The sequence below is a fragment of the Acanthochromis polyacanthus genome, chromosome 17 (assembly GCF_021347895.1).
Source record: "Acanthochromis polyacanthus isolate Apoly-LR-REF ecotype Palm Island chromosome 17, KAUST_Apoly_ChrSc, whole genome shotgun sequence".
NCBI classification, from domain to species: Eukaryota; Metazoa; Chordata; class Actinopteri; family Pomacentridae; genus Acanthochromis; species Acanthochromis polyacanthus.
The window spans coordinates 20,409,534-20,422,528 of record NC_067129.1 but is presented as its reverse complement, the minus strand read 5'-3'; the positions used below and the strand labels follow the sequence as shown (position 1 = coordinate 20,422,528).

Here is a 12,995-nt window from a genome sequence, read left to right as displayed (position 1 = left end):
TAATCAGACAGTTTTAATTTAATGCCTGAACAAATGTAGCAAACAATCATCAGCCACAATGCAGCTGGAGGGATAACAGACAGAGTGCTACTCTCTGGACATTTTAAACAGTAATTAAGGTGGCTTGCTTTTGGCGTTCCTGGCTTTATGTCACTTACTTGTAAAATTCACATACATTTTTTAAATCAATATTTATATATTTTGAAGTTTTTGTTGGTAATATCAACACTTTTTTTTAGGTTTAGGTATACTCTTTTTTGTTCTTTATTTGAATCTGCGAATATTAAATTGTTAACTTTAAAGGGCCACTAGTATTGAGGCTATTTTTTGCTCAATACCTAACATAATTATATTATGTAATAATTATAATATTTTAATGATAATATAATGCATTTATTTTGTGTAATTCGTTGTCTTAAATGTATTTATTAAATAGGTTGAATTACTTATTTGAATTTTTTTAACAGTATGTGTTTTCTCGCTGCTTTTATTGTTGTAGTTCAGTGGAACAGCAGCGCATGCCTCTCCATCGCGCGTGAGGAGGAGGAGTGCTAGCGGAGCGCTCGTGCGGTGATGGGACTGTAACGCCGTTAGCAGCAGCCTCCTCCTCTTCCATCATGGCTCCCTCGATAGACAGGCACGGATACTGGGGGCGGCCGACCTCAACGCTCGACTGGTGTGAAGAAAACTATGTCGTGTCCTTTTACATCGCCGAATTTTGTGAGTACAACCTAGCTGCAGCATTTTACTCTAAAAATGGTGAATTCGGGGTTCGCTGAAGGGGGCAGTTGGGTGGGAGAGTCCCACTGTGAAGGTACGGTCGTCCCCTAATAACGTAAACATGAAGTAGGAGTACCAGCAGTAGCAAGAATTTGGTGAGGTTTTGTCATTGTATTAGCTCGACTAATTCTTGTACGAGCTAAACGTTAGCCCGGACAGCATTTGACCTACTGGAGCTGTAAGTTAACGAGGAAAAAGATATGGTGTCAGCCGGAGGTACAGTCAACCTGTTCAGTGTCGAGCTGCTTTGCATTCAGCTCCACTGTATGTTGTTCCGTACAGTGCAGCGAGTGTTGGCTAACCTTATCAGTCACATTATTCCACATTACTCCCTTATTCAAGTCGGGTCTGGACGTCGTGGTTCTCCTTTAACTCGTCCTTCACAGGCTCCGGCTAAAACTTGATAAAAACATTCCCTCCCTTACTATCAGGACGCCTCACTGCTTTGTCTGACGATAAAAACTGGTTCTTCAGGATCCTTTATCTTTAATTTGAAACGTTGCTTGTGTCAAGACTGCTGAAAAATGTCAGCGGGACCTGATGCAGAAGTGGCATGGCAGAGGCTTCACGTTTAACTAACATGCAGTGACACATTTCAAAAGCATTTAGCCAGGAAACACTGTACAGACACTTATAGTTACTCATTATCATGCAGTAAACAAGGCTGTGTATTCAGGTTATAAGTGCAGTCATACTAAAGGTGTATGTAAGAATCAGCAACATTGAGGAAACCCGTTTTCTATTAATAACTCTAGTCATCTGTTCTACTGTAGAGCATTCATATGCGCTGCAAGTTCATTGTAGATTCATTGTCAAACTGAAGACAGTATACAGTCTTTATTATCCAGTTGTCCCTCTATGTTAGAGAATCAGTCCACGTTGCAGTTGCTCTTGTCAGTTGTGCTCAGAGTACAGAGTGATGCAACAGTTAGTCCAAAGTAATGCCAAGCCAAGTGGGTCAGAGTTTAGTGAGATCACTGCTTTTTATTCATGCTATTGTGTTGATATATATAATTCATATTTTTGTTCTGAAAGGCCTCCTATTGTCCTACAGTGTTCATTCATTTAATTCCAACATTTCTTAACGTACTATCCTGCATCCTGCATATGTGAGATCCTGACAGTTGACACTTTTGTTTGCTCGAATGACACACGCTGGCCTAGCAAGGTAGTTGTTTGGTATTTAAACTGTTATCCAGGTTACAATGGTTGGAATGCGGCATTGTTCTTGCAGCAATGTGACACCCCCATGAGCACAGTCATCATTCAATGTGCGCTTTTGTGAGTATGTCTTTTGAAAACCCAGTCACATGCTCACAGTTGTAGGCAGACACAGCGGGAGGTCATAAATGCTCTCACACACAGGGCATCACTTTCAGATGTTTGCAGTTGTACCCACATGCTGCAGCATTCTCAGCGTGTTCATTTATTATCAGTACCCAAAGTTCACTCATTTTCTAATCACGCCAGGGACTCGTGGAAATGCCTTGGATTTTATCAGACACCTTAAGATAAAGAGAAAGTTTCAGGTTGGTCCTGAAAATGCTGGTATTGGTTTTCAAACTACCTGACATCCTGCAAAGCTTTATTGCTTTTCACACCTGGCTTTGTACAGTACAACACCACACCCAGAAGGGGTAAAGTTGAGATCAGAGTCGAGCTCTGTGTTGTCAGGTTCCCTCTGGACCTGATGATGTTCAAGCAGCTCAGTAAGTACACAGCATGGCTGAGGGGAGGGAGGGTCAAACTTACAAACACTAATGCCAGTTCAGTCAAAGGCCACTCTTGCACATAAAGCTCAAAGGTTTTGCATGAGGCAAAGTTAAAGGCAGTAATCAGTCAAATTAATTGAATTTGACAACTGACCACCGCCACACCCACACCTGATAACCAGTCCACTGTTCACTTGTGCCTCAATGGACTTAAAACAAACTGCTTGTATCAGAGTTTAGCAGAAAGATGTAAAAAATAAATAAAAGATAACCTGTCAAGTGAAGTAGATATGACCTCTTAAAGACCCCCCTGTCACAAAAATCACGTTTTATTAGCTTGTTACATGTCCATATGATGTCTTTTATGTGCTAGAAAATGTAATAAAACAAACCTAAGGAACCAAATCTGGCAAAAGTAAAGCAAAAACTGATTCTGGGGCAGTCCAGGAGTTAGGTTAATCGTGTTGGCTGCAATCTCTGAGAAAGCAGAAAAACTGTTAAGATTCAACTTACTGATATTTTCAAACATAGTCTTAATCCATTATTTTATCTCACTAACTCTGTTTTTATTCATGTACAGTTTTCATGTCATGTACATACACAAAACAGACACATACAGAGCCTGCCTTTCGTGACAATGATGGAGAGAATGTTTATTCTCTCCATCATTGTGTGGTTACACTTTAGAGTCAATGCTGACATTGCTCATCGCCACAAGTGGAGCAAGTCTTTTGCATATAAAAGCTGAAACATGATCAATCTGTCAAAACATGCAGCGAAAGTTCATCACATACAGGCAGGGATATGCACAGTCTTCCATTGCTTAGTAAGCCCTCATTTCTTGTTGCCTCAGGTGTACTATATAAGTCTAGGGCCCTCACGCAGCGTTAACTTAATCATACAAACATTGGTTAAAAATTATTAATTTATAAATTAATTCTGAAATGGTCAGAGTGTCATGTGACCTGTGGTTCTGAAAACAAATTTTAGTTTTAGAACGCTCAGGGCAGGGGGGATTTAGCTGTTTAGAACCTGCATTCAAATGTATTTACAGCCTTTCTAAAACTGACTGCTAGTGTTGGCATTGATACAGTGGGTACAATAAGTATTTGAACACCCTGCGATTTTGCAAGTTCTCCCACTTAGAAATCATGGAGGGTTCTGAAATTTTCATCGTAGGTGCATGTCCACTGTGAGAGACATAATCTAAAAAAAAATCCAGAAATCACAGTGTATGATTTTTTAACAATTTATTTGTATGATACTGCTGCAAATAAGTATTTGAATACCTGAGAAAATCAATGTTAATATTTGGTACAGTAGCCTTTGTTTGCAATCACAGAGGTCAAACGTTTCCTGTAGTCTTTCACCAGGTTTGCACACACTGCAGCAGGGATTTTGCCCCACTCCTCCACACAGATCTTCTCTAGATCAGTCAGGTTGCTGGGCTATCGCTGAAAAACGCGGAGTATGAGCTCCCGCCAAAGATTTTCTATTGGTTTAGGTCTCAGGGTTCTCGCCAGGATTTTTTTTCAGTGTAACGGCAGGTCCTCCTGCACGCGTGCACGCAATAGACTTTATTGTCTATAAACAGTGACTGAACCGCACAGTACCGCCAAAGCAGCAACTACAAACCTTCTCTCCTCCTCCGACTGCACCGACTACCCGTCTGTCTCACTCGCTCTCCCCCTCCCTCCCCCCCCCCCCCCACACACGCTGCTCTCTCTCCCACTCTCATGACGGAGCCACACACTCTCATAACAACAGTGTAATCTTTGAAATGCGCTGGCGTAGCGGCCCTAATCACAGCATAATCTTTTAAACTGAGCGTAACGGGCCATTAAGACTGCGTAACGGCCCGTTAGACAGTGTAACGGGCCGTTATGACAGCGTAACGGGCTGTTACGCTGAAATGCGCTGGCAAGAACCCTGGGTCTGGAGACTGGCTAGGCCACTCCAGAACCTTGATATGCTTCTTACAAAGCCACTCCTTGGTTATCCTGGCTGTGTGCTTCGGGTCTTTGTCATGTTGGAAGACCCAGCCATGACCCATCTTCAATTCTCTAACTGAGGGAAGGAGGTTGTTCCCCAAAATCTGGCAATACATGGCCCCGGTCATCCTTTCCTTAATACAGTGCAGTCGTCCAGTCCCATGTGCAGAATAACACCCCAAAAGCATGATGCTACCACCCCCATGCTTCACAGTAGGGATGGTGTTCTTGGGATGGTACTCATCATTCTTCTTCCTCCAAACACGACGAGTGGAATTAAGACCAAAAAGTTCCATTTTGGTCTCATCTGACCACATGACTTTCTCCCATGACTCCTCTGGATCATTCAAATGGTCATTGGCAAACTTAAGATGGCCTGGACATGTGCTGGTTTAAGCAGGGGAACCTTCCGTGCCATGCATGATTTTAAACCATGACGTCTTAGTGTATTACCAACAGTAACCTTGGAAACGGTGGTCCCAGCTCTTTTCAGGTCATTGACCAGCTCCTCCTGTGTAGTTCTTGGCTGATTCCTCACCTTTCTTAGGATCATTGAGACCCAGTCCGATGGAGATTGACAGTCATGTTTAGCCTCTTCCATTTTCTAATAATTGCTCCAACAGTGGATCTTTTTTCACCAAGCTGCTTGGCAATTGCCCCGTAACCCTTTCCAGCCTTGTGGAGGTCTACAATTCTGTCTCTGATGTCTTTGGACAGCTCTTTGGTCTTGGCCATGTTAGTAGTTGGAGTCTTACTGATTGTATGGGGTGGACAGGTGTTTTTATGCAGCTAACGACCTCAAACAGGTGCTTCTAATTTAGGAGGATAAGTGGAGTGGAGGTGGACTTTTTAAAGGCAACTAACAGGTCTTTGAGTCTCACAATTCTCGCTAATAGACAGGTGTTCAGATATTTATTTTCAGCAGTATCATACAAATAAGTTGTTAAAAAATCATACACTGTGATTTCTGGATTTTTTTTTAGATTATGTCTCTCACAGTGGACATGCACCTACGATGAAAATTTCAGAGCCCTCCATGATTTCTAAGTGGGAGAACTTGCAAAATCGCAGGGTGTTCAAATACTTATTGTACCCACTGTAGGAGAGGTGTGTGTTTTCTTGAAGCCCCCCAATTGGCATTGATTAAACTCTCTAAAGCTCATCTCTGTGCATCAATGTTTTATATTTAGTTAGACTTAAAGACTTTTGCCTTAAAATGGCTTAGATGTATCTCCACACTGCTGCTTCCTCTACAATGTTTGATCTTTAAAGTCCCTATCAGCACAACGCTGCTCAGACACTGTAAAAGTGCTCTACACCATGGGGAGTTGTACTATTGGAGTAATTCCGCTATGCATGTTCACTTCTCCAGTTTATGTTGTTATAATAATCACAACATGTAACAACATGTAAAGTCCTTCACTGAACTATCCCTGCAGTCTTGTCATCCAGTTACAGAGCCATTCAGAGATAGTCTGAATATCTTAAAGGAACTGTGATTATCTTTGATATATCTCTTCTTTTTTTTTTGAACAGGGAACACCGTCAGTAATCTGATTATGATTCTGCCTCCCATTTATGGAGCCATCCAGACATTTCGTGACGGCCTTGAATCTCGCTACATCTTTTCTTTCCTTGGACTGGCAGGTTAGTGTGGCAGCTCTAACTTTAGTGACAGTACTGAAAGAAGCACTTACATGTAACAGTTAATGACAGCTTTTGCAGTCATACAGAATTTACTACCATTTTGTATCGTCATTCATATGGTCGAGAATGTCTTGACTTCTAACATTTTGTTGGTTTTCTGTGTCACCAAGCTGTTGGTGTTGGTTCCTGGTGCTTCCACATGACACTGCTATATGAGATGCAGGTGGGCCACAGAAATCTGAATATGTCAGCAGAAAGTATGCATGAATTACGACTCATTGGTGGATATATCGGGAAACACATCAGCTGCTAAACGCAATGTAGAATATGTTGAAACGGTACAGTCCAACAGCAGTGTATTAATGTGTTTTCTCTGTATTATTTGCAGTTACTGGACGAGTTACCGATGATTTACAGTACTTGCGTCTTTGTCTACTGTCTGTAAGTAGCTCTGGGTTTACTTTATTGCTTTTATTGTTGTTGAAGCACTTAAGAGAGATGGTCACTGAGATCTAATTAAGGGGGATTGTGGATGTAAAATGAACCGAGGAAGTTCTTACTAAAAGCTTGATCCATCCCAACAAATACAGCGTTTTTGAGGCTACAGTACCATATGCAAAGCAGCTATTGATTCTAAACCCGTCTCATGTGTGTTTAACTTAAGCTTTACTTGTTGTTTGCTCTCTGTCGCTTGTTGTTCTTCAAGCTGAACATGGAAATTAAACATTCATTCCCTTTTTTTTTTTTTATAGATATGAATGCTTCAAGCAAGAGAACAGCATCAGCTTATTTCCCATTGCATTATTATTAATCTTCAGCATTTCGGTCACTGTGGTGAGTATCCTCATTCACTTTGACAATGACCACTTATTCAGAGCTATAAATAAAGCATAACATCCATCACATCCCCTTGACTATTTTTTTTGTATTTCTGCTGTGTAGGTATACTTACAGTGGAAAGAGCCGGTGTTTCACCAGGTAAGAGAGTGTTCTGCATCATGTTCACCTGGCTCATGTTGCTCATTGTTTGCTATTAGGGCTCAGTCTGCCTTAGGTCATCATTAGCTTGTGTAAACACTGGGTTTTACACCGCAGCATGCACACTCAGTTTGGTGCTTGGTGGTTGTTAAATGTAAAGTAATTTTTGATATGAAAACAGATCAATGAAGAATATATCAAGATGTAGCATTCATAAAACGGATACTGAAGACTAAAACGCTGCTCTGAATATTTAACTACGGGATCAAATCACAGGCAACATTTTTTCCAGGAAGCAGACTAATCTCACACTCCTAACCACAGAAAACTTTGTAGATAAACACAACCACCTCTGTTATACCCTGGGTTTGTAGCTGTTAAAGGCTTACGTTGTGTGACTTGCAGAACAACAATAAGGACCGTGTGGTGAAGCTCTTTGTTTACTCTTTGGAGCTGACTGTGTTTACTAATCACACTGCTCTATAGTGGTTGTGATAACATCTCTGCTGTAGTGAGTGAACTAACAAGTACAAGGAATTGTGTTTAGCTTTAGCATGAGTTGATTATTACTGTAGTGTGGATATAAGTTGTGTGTATTTCAGCATTTTTTTCTTAAATGATTGTTTCATATGGAAGCTTATTAGAAAGCTGAGAAGGTAAATGTTAGTCTGGTTTCTGATCTTTGAATTACTATTCACATCTGTACCTTTCACAGTTTAGTACAGTAATGAAGTGGAAGGTCAATCTGGTTATCAGGGAAGATTTGGAAGATGTTAAGCATAATTTATGTGTCAGAATTTTCTTCCTCATTCTTTAATCATTGGCGATCCTTCAAAATCCCCACATAGCCAAATTGCTAGATGGAAATCAATAAAAAAAAAGATAGCATTGTGTTCTCAGAAGCTGTGCTACCAGGCTGTGTTAGCATTGCTCGGTGAATAGATAAGCCTGCTTGTAGGTGAGAAATTTGAGCCATCACCTTAGTCCCTTTCACACATGCACTCACCTCTGTTAATCTGATGACACCTGAACATGTTCATGACTGCTGGTAGTCCTACTAAGTCACCCATAGTAATATGAAATGTTACTATTTACATTTCATATTACTTTTTACAGCATAAGTCTGAACTGCTCGTAGTTATATTAACCCATAGGTACACACAAGCAACATACTTCAAGCTGAACACGGCGATTCGGTTTGTTTCCAGCTGTTTGTAGGAGTCTAGTTTAGCAAATATCTGCAGAATCAAACAGCAGCTGGACCAAAGTCCAAAGTGGAAATGCTGTGTACATTTACTTTTAATTATAAACTATCACCCACATTGAGAAAGACGGATCAAAATCTGAAAAGTAATGGCACAGTGTACAGCTCCATCAAAGCTGTTGGGATATTTATTTCATTTTCACTGCTTAGAAAGTCATAAAATATTAGTTTATCTATTTTTGGACAATTTGATAAAGTTTGCTATTTATTTAGACTAAGTCTTTGTTTGTTTGTTGCATTATTGTGTTTTGTGCATCACTTAATGTTCTGTCCTATCTTGACATCTGTCTGTGGTGTTCATGTCTGTATGGAGTTGTGAGGAACATTAAAACAACTGCAAAAGTGGCCTAGGAGTATGTCTAAATAACAGAGTGCTGTCACGTTAACAGACTGATAAAGCTAAAAGATTATGTATCGTGTGTTTGCAAAGGGCTTTTAAGCTGAATGGGTGAAAAAAAATGTTAATAGTAGTGAGATTTTATTTGTGCCAGCCAGTTCTTACAGTGTTTCTAACCCAGATACCTGCCTCCTTTTTCAGGTCATGTATGGTGCTCTAGTAGCTTGCCTAGTGATGCGCTCTATCTTCATTGTTACATGGTAAGTTTGCCAAGAGGAGCGTTAAAATGAAGCACATTACCATATCAAAGGCACTTACGTTCATTAATATTCACTGAAGTAACAACATGCTGAAGGGTGTTCTTTTGTTGTTTCTGTTTCAATTTAGGGTGTACCCATGGCTCAGGCCACTGTGTTACACCTCCTTAGGTATCTTTTTGTTAGGATTCCTGCTGTGGAACATTGACAATATCTTCTGTGACTCATTGAGGTGAGTGGTTAAAGTGGAAAGATGATACATTTTTTAATTTGATCAAAAATAACTGAGAAAGTTAATATTCTCATTTTAATTGATTAAGTGTGGAAAATGTTCACATCAACAGTCAGTGACATTAACTAGTAACGTTTATCACAGTATTCATCTTTGTTTCTCTCAGCGACAGATCAAGCAAACTAATGTCAACGCCTGGACAATGAATTTAAATAATCTGAAATGCATGTTTAAGTGTTTAGGTTTTAATATGAAAGCATTTGCAAAGTGATATTAATTCAAACATTTGTAAAGTAATATAAACTATTGATAACATTTCTTTTTGTAAAAAGCATCACACTGTAGGACAGTGACGGTCAGATTACTTTTCCTGGGTCCCATTTTAGCAAAATGACTCGAGACCAGGGGCCAGTTCATAAACAATTATATTTATCAGATTAAAATGAATAAACGTCAAATGCCCCATAACAGCTGTTTTATTTTTCAAATGGTTTCTTTCAGAATGAAATATCAGACAAAAATACAGCTGTCATGCTTATCAGAGTTTCACTGCTGTGGGAGCTAAAATGTTTGTTTTGTTTTGTAATTATTTGAAGTTGTGTCAATGCTTTCTTTGAAATTCAGAGCCAGTAGACAAACGCTGCCCCCTGGTGTTGGAGTTGTAACACAGTTCCATGCCTGGTGGCACATCTTCACAGGTCTGGGATCCTACCTGCACATTCTTCTCAGGTGAGCTTCTATTTCTGTCACAGGAAATTACAGCTCCACTGGGTTAGCTGTTCACATATATTAAAATCAAATGTTCATATTCTTTAAGCTTGCAGATCAGGTCAACCTACCTCAAGTACAGACCAAAAGTAAAGGTATGTCTTTGTCCACACTGTTTCTCAGCATGTATTTATGTGCTCATATAATTTTAATATTTATATTATGTAAGATTCTGTCATTGCTGGTGTCACATTTGGAGTTTGAAATATTGCACACCTAACTCATGACGTCTTGCCATCTGTTAATTTTGTTCAGTTTCTGTGTGGAGTCTGGCCCACATTGCACATTGAACCACAGAAGACGAGTTGAAATGAAGGGATGGGAACCGACTGAAGGATGGTGACTGTCAAACACACCATTGGCATAGGGACCTGTCAGTACCCCCCTGCCACTGCTGGGAAGCCAGCCTCCAGCTAGGGGGCTGGTGGATCCCAGGGCACCACCCCAGGGACCCTTCGGTTCTGCGCTGTGGGAATTTACTAATTACAGTGTAGCACTGAGTCCAGTTCTAAGAAATGGAAGATTTTTTTTTAATTTGTTAGACTAGCTTTTCTGTAATTTTACTGAGGTGTAGTTATTTTATTTGCTCTTACCTTTTCGATACAATGAATGAGTGATGTTGTCCACTGCAGTGGAAATATTGAAGGGGTTATGGATGTTGGCTTGATTGGGGCTTGAGAAAAGGGAAACAAGTGTGATTAATTCAGAATCTACATTACATTATAATTTTAATTTCAATCCTGTGAATATTTGAATCTCCTAAGACTGAATATATTAAAATAGATCCCTATTAACCAAGTATAGATAAGACTATTACTTGTGGGTAGTTTTACAAGTAGCTGAGGGAGGTCTGCTTACAACACAGTGCTGCCATCTCTTTTTACCAAACATCATATTGTTTGTGGATGTGTTTGCTCCAAATGGCATAGCAACTGCCAGCTAGAAGGTGAAAGTGATACTGTGTTATTGCAGCTCAGCTGTCTTGACTAGTTTCTCACTCATTTACTCAACCACTGGCTTCACTTTTACTTGAAATTTCTGCATTAAGATGTGCCACAACTGGATTTATTACTTGTTTAAAATTTGTGGTTTTCCGTTGCCAAAGTTTCACTGGGATTTAAAGCGGTCATGTAGTGTCTGAGACGTTTTAGTGGTTTACCTAGCTATAAACAAGGAAGAGATGCAATGTTGTTACTCAACATCATTACAATAACTTTCAGTCTTGTTAACAGGGTTGAATTTTTCCCAGAAACACAGGGCAAGTTGATCCACTTTTTACATCTCATGTTTCTGTGGACAGACGAGGCTTTTGCCGTGCTAAAGTGATAATCTACACTAATTTACACTCTGAGATGAACTTTGCAGCCACCTTTCAAGCCCACAGGGAGTGAGTGGGGTAGAATCACAATGAGTATTCCTCTGGGGGTGTTACCTTAAGAAGCTCCTTTGTTGATCAGAAGCAACAGAAGTATGCAGGAACGTCACTGGGAAAGCCCATCATCCATCTGTAGCTGCTGCAGCCAGCTTGGACTGAAACACGTTTATATGCTGAAAGTGAAACCAGCTTATAAGGATTGCCTGTTGAAGAAGCAAATTTCTGTAAACTGTTGAAATTCAAAGGACCAAGTGAATGACTGAAACACATTCAAATGACTGCAGGAAACTGAGCACCAGACACAGCTAGTTCTGGGTAGTTTTTTGTTTCCTGCTTCATTCTAATAAGGTGTCCCCTCAGTATCCAATGTCACATTAGAGAACAGTAATGTGATTGACTGAAAACAGTTTTGAAGCTCCTTATTCGACAGGTCCTTTAACATCTCATACAAAACTGCATTTTATTTAACACATATTTATTACTCATTTTTGTCTTTCGTTTTTAATTCCACTGCATCAAGTTATCGAGTCAAATGGCACATACTGTAAACACCTAATGAAGGAAATCTTTGTTGAACCAGTAGGTGGCATAAACTTCCAGCTTATTTCAGACATTGCCAAGCATGCCACAGTGCATTGAAGAACTACTATCTACCTGCTGTAGAACTCTTTGGATCTTTGCCTCACATACTGGATTTGTGTTGTGAAATGAAGGGCTTTTTATTTACAATGTTTGTGTTACTACTGTGAAATGGTTGATATGTAGTGGAAACATAGAAGCTAGTGCTGGATGTAACTGCTGTTTTAAAGGATGCACAACATTATGGTCATGTCCTAAACTGCTTTGTACACAATTATCTACTGAGACGACACATGTTACATTGATTTGTCATAATACATAAATGCCATGACACTAATCGTCATGCTTGGGTAGAATGAGTGCATAAACCCAGTGTTACAAATATTCATAAGCACAATGTATGAAAGAAGTATTAGCATTGTCCGTATGTCTGTGTGGAATCCTCACTGTTTATCTTGAATCCCTGCTCATGAGTAGAGGTGAGCAGGCATCAAAGAGGGTGCCTTATTGTAATCCTTGCAGTGTAATCCAAGTTGCCTTGATGTTCATGACAAACCATTCTATCTGTCCCTGGTGTGTTGCTATGTGCCCTTGCCCTGATTGTTAGCAGTCGAAGCATCGGGAGGACAAACAATAACAGCTTCTAATGCAAAGTTTGTGCCTGATTCTTTGGCCTTCCATTCATTTCACGTGTCCAGCAACTTAGCTGCAGGTCGTTCAGATGATGTTAACCGTAGATACAAAATGTGTTGAGGCCAGAAGAGAAAATTCTGCCAATGTTTTTTTTTTTTTTTGTTGAACTTTGGTTGTGTGCCAGTCTTTTATGATGTCCTGTGTTGTCCAATAAAATAAGATGTGTCGAACTTTTGTGCCATCTACAGAATAATTATCTTCACTTAACAATTTCCTGCATGAATTGCTAAAAAAAAATGAGTAGGATTTTATTTTTCAAAGGTTTTTAGTAGCGTCAAACAAGTCCAGTACGATTTTTTTTTATTACTGTGAGCGAGTTACACAACTGTCCATCAGACATTCATCCATTATCTATACACCACTTAATCCTCATTAGGGACAC

General features: G+C 39.8%; 1 protein-coding gene across 1 annotated transcript; it reads left to right on the top strand.

Annotated features, from left to right (window-relative positions):
• The first annotated feature begins 526 nt into the window (after nt 1-526).
• Nucleotides 527-12,783, top strand: acer3 (alkaline ceramidase 3). The gene is made up of 11 exons (XM_022196615.2): nt 527-720; nt 6,020-6,130; nt 6,301-6,353; nt 6,519-6,571; nt 6,883-6,964; nt 7,073-7,108; nt 8,911-8,969; nt 9,097-9,198; nt 9,823-9,927; nt 10,016-10,061; nt 10,222-12,783. The coding sequence occupies exons 1-11, from the start codon at nt 618-620 to the stop codon at nt 10,273-10,275; spliced, it is 804 nt and encodes a 267-aa protein (XP_022052307.1). The 5' UTR covers nt 527-617; the 3' UTR covers nt 10,276-12,783.
• The last annotated feature ends 212 nt before the right edge of the window (nt 12,784-12,995 follow it).